General features: G+C 42.6%; 1 protein-coding gene across 2 annotated transcripts in view; it reads right to left on the bottom strand.

Moving 5' to 3' along the window:
* Positions 1 to 299: 299 nt before the first annotated feature.
* Positions 300 to 22,306, bottom strand: part of SNAP25 (synaptosome associated protein 25) — a 77,780-nt gene continuing 55,773 nt past the window's right edge. The window contains exons 4-8 of one of the 2 annotated variants that reach the window (XM_080999385.1): positions 15,885 to 15,933; positions 9,563 to 9,680; positions 5,158 to 5,283; positions 4,219 to 4,363; positions 300 to 1,977 (exon numbers count right to left, since the gene is read on the bottom strand). In XM_080999385.1, coding sequence (XP_080855511.1) covers positions 1,909 to 1,977; positions 4,219 to 4,363; positions 5,158 to 5,283; positions 9,563 to 9,680; positions 15,885 to 15,933 — 507 coding nt within the window. In that variant the 3' untranslated portion in view covers positions 300 to 1,908. Of the gene's footprint in view, positions 1,978 to 4,218; positions 4,364 to 5,157; positions 5,284 to 9,291; positions 9,410 to 9,562; positions 9,681 to 15,884; positions 15,934 to 22,306 lie in introns of both variants that reach the window. The other variant, XM_080999384.1, reaches the window with a different exon arrangement.

Below are 22,306 nucleotides of genomic sequence, written 5' to 3'. Positions count from 1 at the left end.
CCATGGAGGTGGCGAGGAGCCCAGGGTGGCAGCATCTCCCTCTCTCTTTCTACCCTCACAAGAGGGAGAACTGAAATATCCTAGGGCTGCATGGATGCCACAGATCTGCAGGGCAGGGCTATTTTCGCTGCTCGCCTCAAACACAAAATTTCCATTGCGTTTCAGGAGGCAGGCTGCTTGCTCAGAATCACCTGGGCCAGCTGATTGGCTCAGAATCCCTTTCTTTCCTGATGGGTGGGGAATAACAAGGTATGAGCAGCAAAGAGCCAACAAAAAACAGATTAAGAAAAAAGCCTTCGGAGGGTCTATAGTTTTTAATATTTTTAAACTAGCTACAAAATGTCAATCACGTCACAAACTGACAGGAGACAGAAGGAATTTCATAGTACATGCGGCAACTATATTTAATCTCACAGTTTTATCTAGATTTTCATTCATGTAGGTTATTTTTTGTTTTTTGTTTTTTAATTAATAACAGCTACTAAACATCGCAGTGATTTTGGTGTGCATAGCTCTAGGTAAGCAAACAGAGAATTCTACTAATAACAAACCACATTGGGGGAGGGGGAAGAGAAATGGAAAGAGAGAGAGAGAGAGGAGAGAGAGAGGAGCTAGAAAGATAGAGAGAGCCTTATAAAAATTACATTTCTCTGCAACATTTCATATGATAGCCATTCCCTCCCCCCCCCCGAAAAAAGACAGTCTTTGAAAGCAGCAGACAAACTATATATATTACACTTATTTCTTATTTGTTGATGCTTTTTTCTTCATTTTTAAATTTTTTTTTTGTCCTTGACAATAGTATCAGCCAAACATTTAATTTGCTGGCAATGGTTAAATGAGTGCCAAATCCATCTCTTTTTGAAATTAAAAGTAAGGGGAAAAAAGAAAAAGAGAAAAGAAAAGAAATGAACATGGCTCATAACTATATATATTTATATTTATATTTATAATATAATATAATATAATATATATATTGACAAGAAGAAATAAATGGCACTACTGCAAACTTGCTGGTATTATAACATAGTCCTGACAGTGTCCCAATACGGAGCATGCTAATTTTAATTGTTTTCTTTTTGTTGTTGTCGATGTTGCTACTGCCATGGAAAAGTCTCACTTAAGTTAAGGAGTCTAAAAGTCTATTTCTCATGCAATAAATGCATAAAATCACGTCACTTTTTATTTATTAGTATTATTTCTTTTAGTGCAATGCTTGTTATAACTTATAGAATTCCACACTGTCTAATCAATGAACTCATAACGACCAATGGAGAGAGCGATGGAGAACCGAGAAAGAGAGAGAAAGAGAGAAAAACACCAAATTCTTAAGTGCTTAAACGACATGACACCCAAAGAAAATACTCTTGCGGGTGGCTCTGTGGAATGTTAACAGTTTTACAAGAACAATACTGTATAGTTAAAAGTTTAACAGCACGTTGAGCATTCCTACATTTGTTTGTCATTCAGCAAAAAACATCATAAAGTTGTTGTTGTTGTTTAAAAAAACCTCACCAACCAAAAACAGACAGACAGAAAGAAATGCAGGGAGAGGGAGGGGGGAGGGAGGGGGCAATAGAAATCCAACAAATATATCGAACGTTGTCATGAGCTATAGCCATCAAATCAGTACTATATACAACCTTTGGAAAGGAAGAGATCTGGAAGATAATAATTTACAAGTATCATTTTTGGAAAGCCGACAACCTACACAGGACAACATTTACAACTGGGATATGGGCTGGGCTGGGAGAGCAGAAAGAGAGGGGTGGGGTGGTTGTTGTTGTGTGGGTGTTTTTTTGATATGTGCATGTGTGCAAACCTAGTTGGTAAATACCATGAGAAAAAAGCATGAAAGTGCTGCCCTTGCGGACAGTGTTTAGAAGGAGAATCAGCACAGGGGCACATCTAACCGCTGCCCAGCATTTTTGTTGCACGTTGATTGGCCTCATCAATCCTGGTTTTGTTGGAAACAGCCTAGATGGGAGAGAGAGAGAGAGAGAAAGAGAGAGAGAGAGAGAGAGAGAGAGAGAGAGAGATGTAATTGTGGAATAGGTGCAACTGAGTTGGCTGAAGTTGGGTGCACTAAAAGTTGAGTTGGGTGCACTAAAAGTTCAGTGCTGGCAAGAAACGAGCCAACCACCATCTTTATTTGCTTAGAGCAGCCTTTCTCAACCTTGGGTTCCGAGAAATTGTTGGGCTACAACTATCATTCTTTTCCTTTTCCTTCTGTGATGGAATCCCTATTTGGGGACTTCCCTGGCTTTTCTGGCCCATGTAGGACCAGTCTGGATAGTTGGCCTTGGTGAAGATTTGACGTTTTCTCCCCCCAAACAGTTTTTGATCTGGGCTTCCACTGAAATGAGGCTGCGTTTTAAGTAGTATTTTAATCTTGTTTTTAAGTTGTATTTTAATCAATTGTTTTTATACCTGATGTTAGCCACCCTGAGCCTGGTGTTGGCCAGGGAGGGCGGGGTATAAATATAAATAAATAAATAAATCCTAGCTAGTGTCATGGGAGTTATGGTTTGAGAACATCTGGGAACCAAGATGAGAGAGGGTCTGGAAACGAACCCTTGTGAGGAACAGTTGAGGGAGCGGAGTATGTTTAGCCTAGTACAGAGGAGATTGAGAGGAGATGTGATAGCCATCTTGAAATATCTCAAGGGCTGTCGCATGGAAGATGGAGCAAGCTTGTTTTCTTCTGCTCTGCTTCAAGTTACAAGAACGGAGATTCCGACTAAACACCAGGAAGAACTTTCTGGCAGTAAGATCCTGTTTGACAGGGGAACAGGCTCCCTCAGAAGGTAGTGGACTCTCCTTCCTTGGAGGTTTTTAAGCAGAGGTTGGATCAGTCATGGATGCTTTACCTGAGATTCCTGCATTGCAGGGGTTTGGACTAGATGACCAACTCTACAATGCTATGATTCTGCGATTCTTTGATTCTAGATACATGCAGAGTAGACAATAAAGTCAAATTCACATTCGGATGAGTTGAGCTTCCCACCTATTGATAGCTACTGTGTCCAAGTGTAAAAAGGTCTTCTGCAGTGACGAGGAGTTCCAGAACTTCAGGATAAAGCATGATGCATTTTATATTTGGATTGAAAGGGGCCATTCCAGTTCCCTTAACAAATGGTACACAACTGGGCATTGAAAAGCTAACGTTGCTATACTTATTCTCGAGTCCGGTGAGGATCTGTCACTACATTCAGTTACACTGGATAAAGAAAATTACCTAGCTGCAGATTTCATTCCCTGAAGGTGTGCATTTGTGGCAGTCTCAATCTTACATTCCTTTCTTTTGTGCATGGTGAGATACCTGTCTATTTTTTTCTGATTTTATCTTTTGATACCTAGTCCTATAAACATTATGGAGGAATTATCTTTTGAGGCAACCAAAGACTTCGGGAAGGTGGGGAACTCTCCTTTATTGGAAGTTTCAAAGCAGATGTTGGATGGCCATTTGTCATGGATGTTTTAGTTGAGATTCCTGTCTTGTAGGAGGCTGAACTAGATGACCTCAGTGTCCCTTTCAAGTCTACAGTTCTATGATCTGGGAATTTAAGGTTGAGAAAGGCTGGCCTAGAGGTATCTATCTAGACCAGAAACAAATTTCATGCAAATGCCATGAGGCTTATACCTTGAAGCCTTTATATACTGCTAAAAAGGAAGTCCCTGCACCCATCACTTTAGCATAGAAGCTAAATGCTTTGCCCCAAAAGGTAAAGGTAAAGGTACCCCTGACCATTAGGTCCAGTTGCAGATGACTCTGGGGTTGCGTGCTCATCCCACTCTATAGGTGTTTGTCCGTAGACAGCTTCCAGGTCATGTGGCCAGCATGACTAAGCCGCTTCTGGCGAAACCAGAGCAGCGCACGGAAACGCTGTTTACCTTCCCGCCAGAGTGGTACCTATTTATCTATTTGCACTTTGACGTGCTTTTGAACTGCTAGGTGGGCAGGAGCTGGGACCGAACAACAGGAGCTCACCCCGTCGCGGGGATTTGAACCGCCGACCTTCTGATCGGCAAGCCCTAGGCTCTGTGGTTTAGACCACAGTGCCACCTGCATCCCTACAACCCCTACAACCCCACAAACTGGAGGGGAAATTAAACACACTCTTAGTTTTTATCCCAACATTTTGATCCAGAAAAGAAAAACTTATTATCATGCTCAGAAAAAGGAATATAGGGTACGAACAGCAGGTCAGCCCTTACCTTCTCCATGATCCTGTCAATTTGGCGGTTCTGTGTGTCAATCTCATTGCCCATATCCAGGGCCATGTGACGGAGATTTCCAATGATGCCACTGACCTGTTCCAGATTTTCATCCATCTCACCTTCTCGGGCATCATTTGTTACCCTGTCAAGTAGTAAGGAGTAAAGGTGATCTGAACTGTATCATAAAGCTACATATTCATCCCAAACTACTAGACTTCTTTGCCTGTTCAGAGCAATGCACTTGATCGCTTCTTACTGTCAGAAAGTCATGAAACAGGTGCTCATTTCTAAGCCACGCAGGAAAGATTTTATCCTAAAGTGTGGTATATACATCCTTAAAAGACTGACATAGTAATTTGCCACGTTACCCGAAGCATTCGTAAGGATGACGGTACGTAACCCAAGTTCCACTGTACTCTTTTAGTACAGTACAGTGGTACCTCTGGTTATGTACTTAATTCGTTCCAGAGGTCTGTTCTTAACCTGAAACTGTTCTTAACCTGAAGCACCACTTTAGTTAATGGGGCTTCCCGCTGCTGCCGCACTGCCATCACACGATTTCTGTTCTCATCCGGAAGCAAAGTTCTTAACCCGAGGTACTATTTCTGGGTTAGTGGCGTCTGTAACCTGAAGTGTATGTAACCTGAAGCATATGTAACCCGAGGTACCACTGTACTCTTTTACCCTTTTACAAGTCCACCAACCTGCGGGCCAATCTGAAGTTTTTTCAGAACCCCTCCCACATAGGACATAGGATGTCAGTGGAAATTTACAAAAGACTCGGACTCATTTGACTTGGATGTTGTCAACTTGGAGAATAAACAACAGCATCACCACAAACCCTCTCCGTAGGACCATATGGTCTGAAAGTGCCAGTTACAGGAAAGAAAGAGGGGTAAGAATGGGTAAAAATAAGATTCCCAGAACAAGCCTCACCTGCGGATAAATCCACCGCTGATAGCCATCTGTTCTCGCTCATCCACAACGCGTGCCGGCTGGCTAGCTACAACCCCATCTTGATTATTCCCCCAGGCTTTTTTATAAGCATCACTCGATTTAAGCCTATGCAAAAAGAGACGGTGAGTAATGAAGCAGAAACAGGGCGGAAGCAACTGCAAGAAATGTGACAATTGTTATTTCTTCAAGCTAAGAGCCGAGTCAAGCAAATGAGCGTTTCATACAAGGGGGTGGGACGGGACAGTCTGGTATACCGATATATCATACAACTGAACAAAAGGGTTGATTTCATTTTCATCGTTTTGCTGCCACAACGACTGCGATGTTTAGAAATTTCATTTCCAATCAAGTCGCCTGCGATTGCCAAGTCAGCAAGAATTTGGGCTTGCGTTTTTGTTGTTGTTTTGTTTTAATTTTTTTTAAAAAATGAAACACAACTAGAAAACCTGTATTTCATGACACATGGGATATTTGGACATATGACACAGAGAACATACGGCCGTACAGACATGAAGACAGAAACCACAGAGGGTAGTGTGTACATCACAGCGACAGATTAAGATTAAAAGACACACAGATCTGGTCTATTTTGAACACAAAACCATGGCCAACTTGCTTTTTTTTGTGTGGCACAATAAACCTCTGTATCCGCCAAACTTTTCAGTGATTTCCAGTGAAATCAATCTTGGCTTGTTTACCTTCTGGGGTCATATATGGCAATTTAGATTAGATATTTTAATAATATATCGGTACTTGGAAAGAATATACATCCAGAGTTGATGTACAAACCTTTGTCCACAGAGACAAAAAGTAAAATTAGGCCATAGTGGGATGAGTGCAGGAAAAATGAAGAAACAGATAAATAACTATAATACAAGCATGTGTAGCAGTTGAGCATCAGAAAGGGAAATTCTTCTAGATATAATTTTTTTTCATGCACCAGCTACAGGCATGAATAAGAAAGTGAAGCATTCTCCGTAAAGCACAGCTAACCCCAGTGGTTCAAACATTCTCTTAATGCACTAGCAGTAACAGCCTACGCAGCGAGTGGGACACAGGCAAAAATGGATCTTCAGTTATGTTGCAAATCTTAAAACCTTCAGCCCTGGAAAGCCAAGTCTTGGAGAGCCAAGTTGCGAATTCAATTGCACAGGGCAACTGAGGAGCCATCTTTGACTGAGTCGCCACGGAAAAGTTAAAATCCAGGCATACCAGGAGGCGACAGATAATATTAGCATGCGCAGCATTCGTTTGGGTTGTTTCAGAACAAAAGCTATCCGAGATTACAAATTGGACGTGATGGAAGCTCATTGTCAGAATTATCTCCCTTTCAGGAAGTCTCTCTTGGGGGTTTAAACCAAAGACAGCAATTACTTTTATTAATGAGGTATGTACAAGTCTGTGTTTTAAATATGAAGCGCCCCTATCTGAGGGAAGAAAGGAGAAGATGAAAATTTGGAGTGCCGTTAGTAAGTAATGTCCAATATTGCTACTTCATAATAGTGGCACGTATGATCTGAACACTGTTCAATGTTTTCCATTTGGCCATAGATTTCAAACAATGTGCTAATCAACAATACTTTTAATGAGTGCTGTATTTTATAAATTGCATGAAGAAAGATGTTTCAGTTGGGTACTTTTGGGGACTGAGTGGGCTAAATGAAGAATCCTTACTACAGTCAAACCTCGGTTCTCGAAGGGCTCCGTTTTTTAACGTTTTGGCCGAAAACCAGGAAGTAACTGCTCTGGTTTTTGAACGATTTTCAGAAGCCGAACGGGCTACATGGCTTCTGTTTTGAGTTTCCCTATTGTATTGAGGCTTCCACTTTCAGATGTCGAATGTTTCAGAAGTCTAATCCAGAACAGATTACGTTTGACAACCAAGGTTTGACTGTACTTCCATAAACCACCATTAGATTTAATAGCACAAACATATACTTGCTGACCCAGGTGTTAGTTTCATTGCCCTCAGTGTCAACACAGGAATTAATCCCATTGAACTCAGTGGGTCTTCTTTATGAGTAGACATGCATAGGACTGCATTGTTAAATTAGAAGTAAGTTACATTAAAATCAAGAGGCCTTACTTCTGAATAAATATAGTTAGGGTTGTGCAGTCCAGCTGAAATCCTAGGGATATTTGGTAGTAGGGCCCATAAAACTCATTAGGGTGTGCTTCTTAATAACCATACAGATGAACAGGCTGCATACTAGCAGGGATTGTTAGAAGAAGTTGCTTGATAAGCAATCCAGAAATTTTGTGTTGTATGCTATCTTATTGGCTTTGACTTGGTTTTATCTGTTTGGGTTTTGTCTTGTTAAATCTCTTTGAGACTCTTTTGGTATAAAGTGGCTAACAAATGTTAATAATAATAATAATAATAATAATAATAATGCATGATTGAACAGGTAAACAAACAGTCCTACCAGACTGAATGCTAGTTGGATTTTGATAGTTCAGGTGCCTTTTTTTAGCACAGTAATTGACACTTGAGCTTAGAATTTCCTTTAGATTGTCAAGTCTACTTAGGACAATAGACTCTTTCCCCCTTTCCATACACACACACACACTTTACCCACTGGTTGACTCTCTTATCTATGCAAAAGGGTAGCCAGCATAAAGTTCAGCCATCCAAACTTTTTACTGCCATTGCAGATTTTGGCATCTCCTGTTTCAATATTCTCTTTAAGTTCTGCAAGGGCTCTGGCTGGTCTTTGCTGCTTGCTTTGAAGGACTGATCCAGCCTTGCACATCAGAACAAGAAACATACCTTCCCAGAAATGTTTGGCAATTTATTCACCCAGAGGAATTATTATTCACCCCAGGTGAGTAGGCGAATACCCTACTGTAAAGCTGGACTAATGAAATGCTGAAACAGAAGATTACAAACACACTTGAACACAGTCACTCGCTGACATGCACACCATTTGGGGCGGCCTACTTATTAATGTATTTTTAGTAATTCCTTCATGCAGTGTCAGTGCATACTAAGTCTGCTACCCATCAGAAAGCCTGTTCTTTCATGTCTACTGCCTCCCTCCAAAGTCCAGACATCACATTTTTTAATGCTGCATTTTCATTTTGTGACAATAGCATGCAAGCAAACCCAGCACATTTCAACATTTCTGCTTGGTGTACACTACCCAATTGGGGAACGACAATTAGCAAAATGGGTCTAGTTTTCCTGCCAATATATATAAATAAATTTAAAAACTCCCCATTTCTTGGGATCAGACAAGAAACTACGGCACGTCTCCAGACCTCGCAAAGAGAGATTATCTGATTAAATAGGATGTTGGTATTGTTTTTGGCTCCAACTGGTCATTTTATGCAATTTTGGAGCACAGCTCATGGTCAAGAAAGCATTCCCTTTAAAGCTTGAGAACGAGAGAGAAAAGTCAGTATTCTGAGATAGCGCCATAATTTTTGAAGCTTAGGTTATTACGACATAGTACACACTCTGTAAAATGTTGAAATCTTCATCATTTAAAAGTGTCCACAGTGAAGGTTTCAGTGTGGTATGCCTGATTTTAAATGCAGCTACGGTGATCTCACTGTTTTGCCAAAGATTCCCAAACATTAAACCCATAAGCCACTCGTGAACTCTGAGATGATGGCAAGTGGCTCTCAAATAGCTAACGAAGCCACCATGATCCCGACCTCATCTAGTTCCCATGTCACACCAGTGCTCATCCATGGAGGGAAGGGCAATCTGCCACTTCTTCTCCACTGGGACTGATGTGAAGCCACAAACCCCCCGTGTCAACATTCAAGTTTCCAGGTAACTGCTTTTGGGAATAAATGGTTGGATCCATACCACTTGGGAATTTGGATGCTGACAGTGGGGAGAAGAGGCGGAACCTGGGAGGGTTTTACTTTTTCTTTTCATAAAAGCAGGGCAAGAGTGGTTTGTCGGTCCCTAAAATTTGGGAACCTCTGGTCTACGCTATGAGATGAACGCATTGGAACCAGAATTGTTCTCTCTGCATGCCACATGCTCATCCTGCCCAGGTGCCTTAAGCAAGGATGAGCATCACAAGGCTTGCTAGCTTGCGATCAGCCTTGGGTGCTCAAGATTTCAGGCAGGCAGGCAGGCAGGCAGGCAACACCTACTTGTTGCATGGACAGGCACAAAGACCACAGAATTTTCCTAGGTCCGTCAAATTCTTTTCTGCTTCTTTCATGTCCTTATTGATTTGGTCCATTCCCTCTTCGATGCGCTCCAGTTGTTCTGATTAAACACAAGTATTTTATCCCCACAGTATGAAGCAGATGGAAAGGGACGAAGAAAAGAAAAAAAGACAAAAAAGAAAAGAAAACTTCAGACATTCACTCATGACAAAGAACTGGACATTACAGAGCAGAACTGGTACCCAGTACCTACTTGTTACAAGGACATATGAAAAGGCCACAGCATTTCCCTAAATCTTTTAAATTTTTCTCGGCCTCCTTCATGTCTTGGTTGATATGGTTCATGCCCTCTTCGACTCGATCAAGTTGCTCTGGTCAGGACAAAGGGATGACAGTATGGAATGAATTGTACTTTTGTTTCGTTTCGCGGTTGCAGCTGTTTGTCTTCAACAGAACATGAACAAATATGATGGATGGAGAAACTGAATCGTGATGGGGGCATTTCAATGCATTAATTGCAAATGATGCATTGAAGCAAAGATGGAAGCAAACCTAGAGGCTGAAGAGTGAAGCCCTTTGCTAATATGGTAAAGCACACGCACATTCACATACAATGAAAATAAAAAATAAAATGAGATCTAGTCATTTGAACAAAATGTAAACGTGGAGGTGCTACCAAACACCTCAGTATCCAGAAACATAATACTATACATCCAGATACTAAGATATCAATGACATCCAAGAGAAAGAAAGAAATGGGGTTATTACCTTGTATGTATGTACATAAATAAACTCCAACACAATTTAAATGGTGGCCTTCCATGGAAAATATCTACAGTACTTCCACTTATGAGTTTGATGGTGGTTAAAAATGTAATTGGTTTGACTTGAGAGTTGGTGGGAAAGTAGACAGTTAATAATGGTATTAAGAATGGATATGAGGAGTTGAGTTAAGATCCATGTCTAGATACAAACTTTTTCAAAGACTGAGGCTCTTCAGATCTGATTTTTTGGCCGTGGTCCATCTCTAAAGAAGAGAAGACCATGGGTCTTATTCCTCTGTCCGTGACATTGTTATACTTCAGGAGTAACCCCACTGCAGTAGGAGGAACTACAAGAATCGGCAGACCTAGTTTGATGCCCAGAGAAGCGGATGAGAGGACTTCTATTTGCTCCAAAGTAGCTTCAGAGCAGATGGACTACATAAGGATACAAACTGTTGCATTTTCCTGTTTTTGACTAGCATAATTCCCTATTCTTGCTGCTTACCTCACTTTGCCATGACTTCCAGGACATGATTAGGCCAATGTAATTCCTTTTACTTCAATGGAGTTACACCTGTTTTTTCATTATAACAGTTTAATATAACTATCCAGCCCATCACAGTGGGTTCACATGCAAACAATAAATGACTTTCATGAACACCTACAGCCTGGTGCTTACTTAGGGTAGCACAAATTGCACCCCCCATTTTCTCAAGTGGGAGACAGTGGTTCCATGCCACTATTATATCTATAGAAGCAAAAATAACCCACCCCAATGTAATGATATGTGCTGAGATTGCAGAAGCAACCATGCAGCACAATCTAAGCATGGGTAGAGTTGCCACCTTACTGACAATAGGTGGTATTCAACTGTTTCACTCAAAGTAGACCTATTGAAATAAACGGCCCTAACTTAGTCATGGTCATGAATCTCAATGGGTCTACTGAGTAAAACTTGGTCAGACACCACCCTCTTAGTCAGTTGTTTCAACACCAGTGTAGACCAAGTCACTTTACTGGCCCGTCCCAAGTTGGTTCTCTTTAAGAGAACAATCTGATTCAGAGCCCAGCTTTCAAACATAGTGTGGTAGCCAGTTATAGGAAAGAAACATTTTAATCCAAGGAGGAAAAATCATAGCAGCTACTCAGGGAAAAGAAATGAAATATTAAAATCCTGAAGCAAGTTCTATTCTCATTTTCTGCATTGGAACGAAAATATAGATGCATGTTTTGACAGATTAGTAGAAGAAAAGAAGAAATCGATTCACAAACAACAAATACAAGGCTGGTTCCTGAAGTTAAAGAGAAGAGAGAGAGAAAAGAATGGTTTGCATACTGTTTCGGAAAGCATTAATTGGATAGCTTTGCATCAATAGCCTTACGGAACCAAATTCCTCCCTCATTCCTAAGCAAGATTGAACATAGGGTCTTATGCATGCAGAGTACCTGCTGGTCTAGACTACATAAACTAGGACAGGGGTAGCCCATGTGGTGATCCCCATATGTTCTGGATAACAACTGCCATCACTCCTGATCATTGGCCATACTGGCTGGGGTTGATGGGAGTGGTACTCTGCAGGGCACAATGGTGTCTACTGCTGGAACTAGGATGCACAGCTCATATTAGCCCCAAACCACATAGCCAGTTGTTAGTGATTATGGGAGTTTGAGTCCAACAGCTTCTGGAGGCCTTAACTATCCACGGAACAGAGGAAGACATGAGAACATAAAGAGAAAATTCAATCCATGTTCATAGCAGAGGAAATCAAGGCCCTTGAGCTTTTACAAGGTCTTCCTCTGTACAGCGAGCACTGGTAGACTGGTTTGTGAGACAGGGGACAATTGTACTTTGTGAATCCTATACTGTCGTACCTTGGATCTCAAATGCCTTGGCTCACAAACAAATCGGCTCCTGAACGATCGACACCCAGAAGTGAGTGTTCTGGTTTTTGAATGTTCTTTTAGAAGCCCAATGTCCGATGGGGCTTCGATGGCTTCCGATTGGCTGCAGGAGCTCCCTGCAGCCAATCAGAAGCCGTGCTTTAGTTTCTGAACGTTTTGGAAGTCGAATGGTCTTCCATAATGGATTCTGTTCAACTTCCAAGGTATGACTGTAATAAGAATTTTGTTGTAATTGTGCTGTTTAGCTTATTTTTTAAGCTGTTTTGCCAATAGCGTAATTGGGACAGATTGCAATTGTTTTACTGACGATTTGTCAAACGTTCTATATGATTTACATTGCCTTTCCGATGTTCTGTTCTGTTACAGTTATTGCTTGCTTGCAAGCCGCTTTGCGATTCACATGAATGAAAAGCAGCATAGAAACATAATGAGTAAAATCAAATTGAAGTTTCAGGGTCCTGGTTTGAGAGCTTGTTGTGGAATGGATGAGATAGCAAGAGAGGAAGAGTCAGGTACATCAGGGCAGAGTTTGCTTGCCACGAGGGCAGCTTTACATTGCTCTGCCCGTGCAAATCTTCCAGGAAGCCAGCTTAGTTAGCCGCAGGAGGATGACCTCAGTGTAGGGCAATGTTCAGGTGGCTTTGGAGTAGAAGCAGCAGCTGCCTGTTTCTATTTCAAGACTTGAGCAGCCGGCTAAGGGACAATTGCCAGGAGTAGAGAGAATGCGCAGGAAGAATGCCTGATGCAACAGACAATTAATTTTGCCGCACAGAAAGGTGCAGTGGCTCATGCATGCCTGGAAACCAGGCTCTCCCACATGACTTCCATGTCCTTAATCACTTGCTGCATGCACACTTTAACATTATTCAATTATGAAGACTAAGCTCTCTGTACATGCTCAGAGGCCTTTTGTTGTTTACTTTGCATGTTGTGGGGATGAGCCTAGGACTGAAAGTGTGTCCCAGAATTCAGCAAAACCAAGACCTGCTGCAAATTAAGACCTAGTAAACTCTAATTAACCCAAAGCGCTTGGACTTAATCCAGTTTTGACCCCTAATATATCTCAATGTAACACAGCCACAGTGACTGAATTATATGTTTTTGGAATGGGAACCTATGGCTGCAGTACTGAACACACTTTTTACGGGGTAAAATCTATTGATTAGTGGGACTTACTTCTGAGTAAATGTGTTTAGGACAGCACTCCATATTATGCTCTCTCTAGCACAGCTACACTAGTGGCCAAAATTGTGGAAACCTTTTGGAAAAAGTGTATTTCCAAGGTTTGATGCCTCATAATACCTGATTGGCTCTCTTAAATACTCATGCTCATTGGCTACATTCACATGAAGGAAAGCTACTGCATATCAACCTAAGCAAGCTGTGCTTCTTTTTCTGGTTATTTGGCTATAACGTTTAATAGAATACAGATAATTGAACAAACTTTGTTGCATTACATTCTTCATTAAATTATCTTTCTATTGATATATAATTTTATGCTATTACTCTAAAAGAAAATGGTGTTAAGAGCCATCAAACCTCAGAATTACACTTTTCCCAAAAGGTTTCCACAATTTTGGCCACTAGTGTAGTCTTATCATTTTGGGCTTGGTTTTACTAACCATTGATAGGAAACCAAAGCATATAGAACTGAAACTGGATTTTTTTTTTCACCTGGAGGAGAATTAGATACATGGGACATGCCAAAACGTCTCACGAAAACACACCCTTTAAAAGTGCTTAATAACCCTTCTAATGTCAGATCGTGTTCTCCATCATGGAGGGCACGTGTTGTGGTGAGATCACCTAAACTGCCTCCCTGTTGTGGGGTGGGACCATTTGGATAGCCACAACACCCCATTGGTTGCCCCTCAGTTGCTGGGGCAGAAATTTGGCCTGTTGGGTCGTCTATTGGCTACCGAGGGCTATCCTACCCTATATTTAGGGCTGTCCTTTGGCCTTGCTATGCCTGTCTAGGGGTCATCTGTTTTGGAGCAGGGGCCCGGTAGGAATTTTGCCATTTGGCTTATTGGCTGTTGCCATTTGGTTTTTGCCTACTGTGTAGCAAGTGGTCACAACTTTGTAAGGTTGGCAGTTAGGCATTGGTTCAATGTTTTGTGGAGGGGAAGTGGTTGGCTGTGCCTGCCCCTCCATCACTGCTGCTAGGGAATTCTGCTAAAGGAATCCAGAGGCTCTCCTTGCTTTTGTCCAAACCCTGTCCAGGGGCTAGGGCCACACCAGAGCCCCTGGAAGCATCTGGGGTGAGCTGTGAGATGGAAGTCAGCTTCTTACTCCCCTTTCTCTTACTGACACATGGTGGTGCCCAGTGTCAGTCCTGTTCCTGCCACTGTGCAGGTTCATGTAGTCTGCAACCAATGCCTAAGCAACCACTCACATGCTGTAATCAATAAAGCTGTGGCCAAAATTAATACCAAAAAACTTAAACTAAAATCTGTGTCTACTGTGTCTTTATTTTGGGGGTGGTTTTGGGAGTCTTCACACACAACTGAATTTCTCAAGATATCAGCAAGAGAACGAAGAGGCTTCATGGAGGTGCTTTGTGATTTGCCATGTGGGCTACACACTTAGCACGTCACATCACTGCACTGATGACCTCAAAGGCACTTGCTTTCTATACCAGAAATAAACCCTTGTTCTCCTATATAGTGCTTTCACTGAAGTTGACTCAGGAGGCTTCTGTCTTGCAAATCACTCGCAGCATCAAAGTAAACAGGTGCCTTAAGAAAACCGGGCAGGGAAAAGGGGTATGGCACACAAAGGAATGTGATACTCTTTGTCATCTGCACCTTCCAATGATCCATATCAGAATCCTCTATATAACACCTAACAATCATAAGTAACTCCTGCTGTCAGGGTCATCTGGGAAAAGATCACATGGCAAGGTTAACAAACGGTTTCATGAATCGGATCATCTGCCGAGGCATACATTGCTAAGGCACAAATAACAGGAGGGGTCCCCGAAGACAGCAGAGACACAGCTGCTCCAGCTGCACACAATAGGCAAATCGCATTTTCCCCAAGTCACATTTATCCAACCTGCACAACGCTTTTAAAAAAAAGGGATACAAATTTGGTTAAATAACATTGAAATTGGTGCGGTGATCACTTTCAAAATCTTGTCACCTGCCTCTGCAATATGGTTGCATGCTCTCTATATCCAGCTTTGCCCTTTAGGTCTCAATGCTCAATAGGAATTGAGTATCGAGATTACTTCTTACACCCAGAGTTTAGAGAATTTGATCCCCCAAAGTAACCTGTACTTAGGAGTGAAACGGAGCTTCCATCAGTCAAACTGATTATGAACTACTAAGCACCCTTGCCTCGATTTAACTACTCTGGCGAGAGCTCTAGTGAGCCAACAGCAAGGTGGATGTGCCCCATTTTGTTCAATGTTGTCCATGTTCCATGTGTGCAAAGGCTTATGTTTGTTGACATCGAAGATGATGGGGCAACCTCAGGTTCCGCAGAATTCTGTAGGCACACTGCGGACTTGTAGAGCTTTGGCTTACAGATCCTTTGTGTAGATAAGCATGGCCAAAATTGAACGGCTACAGTCTTCGAACCTCACACTCTAAAAAGCAGCGGGGTTATTTTGGAAATGTTAGGTTCAGGAATTCCTGTTGATTCCGATGGGTGCTGGGAAAAGACGTTTTCAACTTTCTGTCCCTGGTAACCAGGTTCGTACATGCATGCGTTACTGATACCTTTAAAAGATATCTACAGTTAATCATTCACTTCATTGAAAAGATGCTTTTGACTTCTTATCTTTGTTGGAAGCTGCCTGGGGTAACCCAGTCAGATGGGCGGGGCACAAATAATAAAATTATTATTATTATTATTATTATTATTATTATTATTATTATTATTATTAAAATGATCTGAACTTACCTCCTTGCTCATCCAACATAACCAAGGTCCTGATACCAGCATCTTTGCTCTACATTCCAGCAAGAATAAGAGGATGAAACGAAGAGACAGAGATAGAGAAAGAAAGAAATTAGTGGGAGAACAAGCAGCCCTAGATCTGGAAAAAATTAGAAGCTCAAAGATCAACAGTGAAAGGAATGGCAAGGGATAAGGGAATCAACAGGAACCCATCACATGAGAGATGATGAAGCTGTCAGTTGGTTTCTTGTAGTTTCTCATTTTTCCAGTCTTAAATTTACTTCTCCACATTTCCACATTTGCTTGCAATGTTTGTAAAAAAGAAGTCACCAGCATTTTAGTGAAAATTTATCCCAATATACAGATTTTAAAATGCAATTTTGCCTAATATAGACATTTTTTCTTCAATATTTCTATTTTCCCTAATATAATGCATTTCTGCATGCTATTGTCACTAATATATGCATTTTAATGCACATTTTACCTTGGCATATGCATACTTGAACACATTGCTCTGCTGGAGAACTCCATTACAAAATTCAGAAAAATGTGAATTTTGAGGGATTGCTGTGTTTCGGTTTGCATCTTGTTTTCGGGGGATGTGAATCAGGTAGGTTCAGCTTTAAATGCTAAGTGAATCTAATTCCTCAATTGCATCCATTAACACTATGAAATACATGGAAGATTCTCTACTGCATTAGTATTCATTGCAATACTTGACAGTTTGAGAAGGAGCAAAAGGAAAAGCGAGGCTCGTCTTAAAAAAAACTGGATGTGTGAACCAAATTTTGGGGCTGGGGAGAAACAGTGATTTAAAATTTGTGAAATGGACCCCATAATTCAAGGTGAAATAGTCCATTTCCCCTCTTTGTTTTTTCATTTTTTCCCCACTCATTCTTCAGCATGTTTGTCTGGGAGTAATTTCCATTGAACTCAATTATTCTTACTTCTGATTACACATACATACATACATAGGTGTACTTTGTTAACCTTCAATGCCTCTCTAGCTCCCAAGCAGCATTTTTAAACCTTGGGGTCTGCTTTTGAATAAATCACCTTTAGCTTTATTGCAAGACATTGTTAAAAAAGAAGGAAAGAAACAGGGGAGTTTCCCCTGGTAGCTCAGGTTTTAAAAATAAGAGCTGCATGGAATAGCTCTGTGTGATATTAGATTTTTAACAAGTCACTGCCCTTTGTCTAGACTGCACCTCTCCAATAAAATGAGCTGTTGGAGGAATGATTCACCCATTCTGTCAAAGGTTGTCTTTTTCTGTAGCTGCCATCAGTGGCAGAGCTTCATGCTCCAGCACTGGGGGTGGGGGGGGGGGTGGAGAGCAGGTGGGAGCAGGGATGCCGCGTGTCCTGGGAGCGTGGAACACATCCTGGGGGCGTGGCATGCCACCTGTGGGGGCATGGTGCCCAGCATGGGTGTGGGAGCAGCCGCGATGACACCCCACTGGGATTGCACTACCAGGGGCAGTGTGCTCCCCCTGCACTCCTCTTCCTCTGCCAGTGGCTGCCATAAAATAATAATAATAATAATAATAATAATAATAATAATAATAATTTATTACGGTCAAAGACCAGTTCAGAGTGGCTGCCATATTTTATGGCGGTAGCTACTCTGAACTTCCCAAAATTGACACCCTTGAAATGCAATGGAAACAGAACTGTTAACACCAAGGTGGGCAAAACAGCTAAGAAATGGTTTATATCAAATATGTGCAACCCTTGGACTAATAGTATTTGTGGACCTAGGCCTCACTTGGACAATATTCTCCTCTAGTCTCTCCTACAAATGATGGGGGAATAAAATCACATCTTCTCCCTTCCCCTACAGGGCATGACTATCAGGTAGGGTGTTCATGTGAGGCAGGGATGGAGAACTTCAGAATGTGGCCTTCAAGGGTTCTTTGTCTGGTTCTGCTCCAGGCCACACCCAATCTATCTAGACCTCACCCCTCATTGGCACTGCTTTCCACCCTGGGTGTTTTTGCCTGGCTGCAATGTATTATTAAATTTTGGCAGCGCCTTTTGCTTGCCTGGGTGAAGGACAGAGAGTTGTGATGCATAAGCACACTCACCAAGTTAGGCTAGTCACTAAGGGTAAATATGGTAAAAAAAGTTAAAGTTAAAGGACCCTGGACAGTTAAGTCCAGTCAAATTTCCATTGAACTCAATTAGTCTGACCTGTAGGAACACAGGATCAAATCTTTGATTACTCATAACTCATGTAATGATGCTATTGTTGATGCGAGCAGCAATTTTGTCATGGAGTCAGTGGGTGATATTCTACAGGTAAAAAAATGTAAAGGACCCCTGGACAGTTAAGTCCAGTCAAAGGCAACTATGGGGTTGCTGCGCTCATCTTGCTTTGAGGCCGAGGGAGCCAGCGTTTGTCCACAGACAGCTTTCTGGGTCATGTGGCCAGCATGACTGAAACGCTTCTGGTGCAACGGGACACCGTGACGGAAACCAGAGCGCACGGAAATGCCATTTACCTTCCCACCTCAGTGGTACCTATTTATCTACTTGCACTGGTGTGATTTTGAACTGCTAGCTTGGCAGAAGCTGGGACAGAGCAACAGGAGCTCACCCTGTCAAGTGGATTCGAACTGCCGACCTTCCGATCGGCAAGCCCAAGAGGCTCAGTGGTTTAGACCACAGCACCACTCGTGTCACGATAAGGGTAAATAAATACAATATTAAAAAACCAGAAATCAAGATTAAGGTGAAGGAAGGCAGAGGCAGGAATGTGGACAAGACAAAGAATAGTCTCTGCTTGAGTGAGAACCGGAAACAGAATCTGAACCTTGGTTAGTGAATGCCACACATAGTTTGATGGAGAATGGCCCTCACAAATACCCATGCTGAGTCAAACAGGGATAGGGAGTGGAGGATTTCACTGAACAGTCTCTGTTGAGGGAGGCAGAATTTCCCCAAAAGTGGAGAGGCTCGGGGGAGCTCTCGGAAAATTTATGAGAAGATTCTCTGAGATGTTATGGTTTCAGTTTGGTGGGTCAAAAGTTGTCTAAGCAAAGAGAAAGGCTTGAATCCTAAGAAGCAAAGTGGCGGCACCTACTGTAGGTTCTGGCAAGGTCTTGCAAGATCTCACCGAAATCAGTGTTGATGGTGGCACTGCTTCTCTGCCACCGGTGGAGGCAGGGGGACAGTGGGGCACCCACAGGGGTACCACCTTGGGAGCTTCGGCCGCCCAAGGCAGCTGCTTCCCTCTGCCTCATAGGTGGGCCGGCCCTGCTAAGAAGAGCTCATGGATGGGGGATGGTAGAAGAGGACTTGTCCATCCCTTGTTCCCACCTGCTCATGGATATGAAAAGACCCTCCTGAACAGAATGGGCTGTGCAGCAAGAGATTGTGTGTGAGAAACCACTCCAAACACTTGTATGTCATCATGTCCCATAAGCACTCCTCAAGATCGAAAGGGAACATATCATGTCTGCTTGGAGGAACAGAGCACACAGTCTAAAAGCAGGCAATTAAATACATTTTATTTCATTTACTCTGGGGTAGCAACCTTGTTTTGATTGAGGTAGGAGAGACATTAAACTACTAGGACAGCCTGACATTGCCAACAGTTAGAAGACACTAAAAGGATGTGTCAGTTGCCTAAGGACACAGGAATGGCTGCAGAACCATTTCTTAGGCATGAGTTACAATTTATTTTCTCAGCCCTGCGCCTCCCAGCTGTACAAGGAACTCCTTATTTACCATTTGCGTGTGTTGACACCATCCTGTAGCCCAGCCTTAACCACCTAGGTGCTCTCCATGTGGTTTGGGCTACTATGTTTTGGAGTTGTAGTCCAAAAGATCTGGAGAGCACCAGGTTAAAGGCTGGTGTAGCCCAATGGCCCATTAAAATATGGAAAGGTAATCACTTGGAAGGCAATCATCTCCCTCTAGATGCCACCCACTCCTGCTCATTTCTTGACTCCTGCAAAAAAATGGAGCCCCTTTTTAGAGAACCTTCCCCCATCATAAAGAAACCTTTTCATTTCCACTGGGGCATGCGAACATGGGAAAAAAATCTTTGCCATAATGTGTGCATTTGTGTGTGTGTGTGTGTTTCAAGAGAGTCATGACTTCAGAGGAAAAGGTGATGTGCAGCACTAATTCGCTTATAATTAGGCATATAGGAAGATTTCTTACACTAATAATAATAATAATAATAATTTTTATTTATACCCCGCCCTCCACAGCCAAGGCTGGGCTCAGGGCGGCTAACAAGCAATAATAAAAACAAGTTGAATGAATACAACTTAAAAACAAGATTAAAATGCAACATTAAAATATTGAAACATTAAAATATTAAAATGCAGCCTCATCACAGGAGGAGAAAAGAAAAAGAAAGAGGGGGAGGGAATCAAATTGGCTCCAAGCCAAAGGCCAGGCGGAACAACTCTGTCTTACAGGCCCTGCGGAAAGAAATCAGATCCTGCAGGGCCCTGGTCTCATGAGACAGAGCGTTCCACCAGGCCGGAGCCAGTGTTGAAAAGGCCCTGACTCTGGTTGAAGCTAATCTAAAGTCTGAAGCTAATCAGACTAATGACTCAATCTAGCTCAGTATTGTCTACACTGAATGGAAGTGGTTCTCCATGGTTTCAGGCAGGGAATACTAACAGCCCCACCTAGAGGCACCAGGGTTTGAGGCAGGCATCTTCTGCATTCAATGTTGATGCATGCAGACTCCTGAGCTATGGCCCTCCCAGTGGCCAATGAGCTTACTCTCTTAAGTAAATGTGCTCAGGACTGCAGCTTTATGCTAGGACAGTGCTGATCTTTGGGAGAAGATTTCATACATGCTTTCCCTACCCTCCCAATTGTTATCACTGCAAAAATGAAAAATAGAACAGCACAAAAATTAAACCCATCCCTAACACCAGTAGTTCATGACATTTCCCTTGATAGCTGTTCTTTTCTGAAAGCAGAATGCTTAAATGCCAAGCTGATTTATCATGAGAACTGGCCTTTTCCTTCATGTTTTTCTCCTCCAGACTTGGCCCAGAGGTCAAATGTTTCAATAGGAAAGGATGTCTGCTCCAGATTTGGTGACACTCACCTATATGTGAAACTTGCCTTCTTCCCCTTTGCAAAAGGCCTTCATTCTGCCCTAGTGCCCTGTTATAAATTTGCTGCACGATCACAGCCAAGACATCACCATCAACAGGGGAGAGGCTCAGCACTAGAGCAAATAGCTTGCACTCAGCTGGTATCTGGGCTCTGTCAATGGCATCTCCCGTAGGAAAGATCAGAAAGCAGCTGATGGGCATGATCCTTGTCTGAGAGCTGCTGGTGGGCAGAGTAGCTCAGGGGTCGTGAACCTTTTGGGCTCCATGCAGTCCAGGGTCTAGTCTTGTGGGCCAAATTTGACGGGGCAGGAATGCCCACCTTGTTGCCAAGCAATTAGGAGTTTGGAAGTCTCAGGACTTCAAAACACCATGCCCAGCCCAGGCACAGTATGTGACCACCAAATCCAGCTCTACTGCCTATCAGTTGATGAGCAGTAGTGCTGGAGCCTATTTTATGCACAATCTGGAGTGCACTTGCAGGTTTGGGTTTCATTTATTCTGGACAGCATAGCATTTCAAAGGGAGGGTGCAATGAGAGCTACCACCTCCATCCAGAAGTGACAGCATGGACAAAAAGAGCTCTGAATTAATGAGAAAGCCACCTTTGATACCTGTCAATCTGACGGATTCATACTGATGTCAAATTGAAAGTTGTTGGCTCTATCCATCTTAACAGGACAGCAGTAACACAACATTTCTGGTATTATGTATTCTTCTGCCACACCACCAAAAAGCAGCTGCAGGAAGCTTTCCGTTGTGTGGCATTGCAGCAGTGACTCTGTCAGTTTTATGTATGTTTATTTACAAGAAAAACACATCCAGAGCACAGCCCCCGCCTGCTTGCATTAACAGTAGTTGATCAGTCTGAATCATTGTCCCTCCTCCAACAGGAAGGACGCCAAAATCCCACCTTTCTTCTCCTTTTCTTCCGTTGTTCTCTGAGCTTCTCCAGTCTCCTAGTGCGGGGACTGAACGGCTAGCCCGCGTCCTCCCCACTCCCAGAATACACAATATCAGACTCTGGCTTATCTGCTGGCTGCCTGCCAATGCTCTGGCCTCCTTCTAACTCTCCCTCTCCTTGTGAGCTAACAGCATCTTCCCTGGGAAGGAAGGGGGCTGGGCTGCCCTTTCTAGACTCTGACAGCCAGCTCTCATCTGCAGAGTTGGCCCCTTGCTCGCTTAGCTCAGTTTCTGAGGCTGACTCTTCCTCTGTGCTCTGGTGTGGGTGGGTGGGGCACGTTCCTAACAATGAGCATGGAGAAGGCACCACCACCTGGCTTAATGTATGCTGGATGAGCATGTGCATTCACCCAAAACTGTAGAAGTGCTTTGAAATAA

The sequence above is a fragment of the Podarcis pityusensis genome (assembly GCF_964106645.2).
Source record: "Podarcis pityusensis genome assembly, chromosome: 3".
NCBI lineage: Eukaryota > Metazoa > Chordata > Lepidosauria > Squamata > Lacertidae > Podarcis > Podarcis pityusensis.
This window is presented reverse-complemented; position numbering and strand designations above follow the sequence as displayed.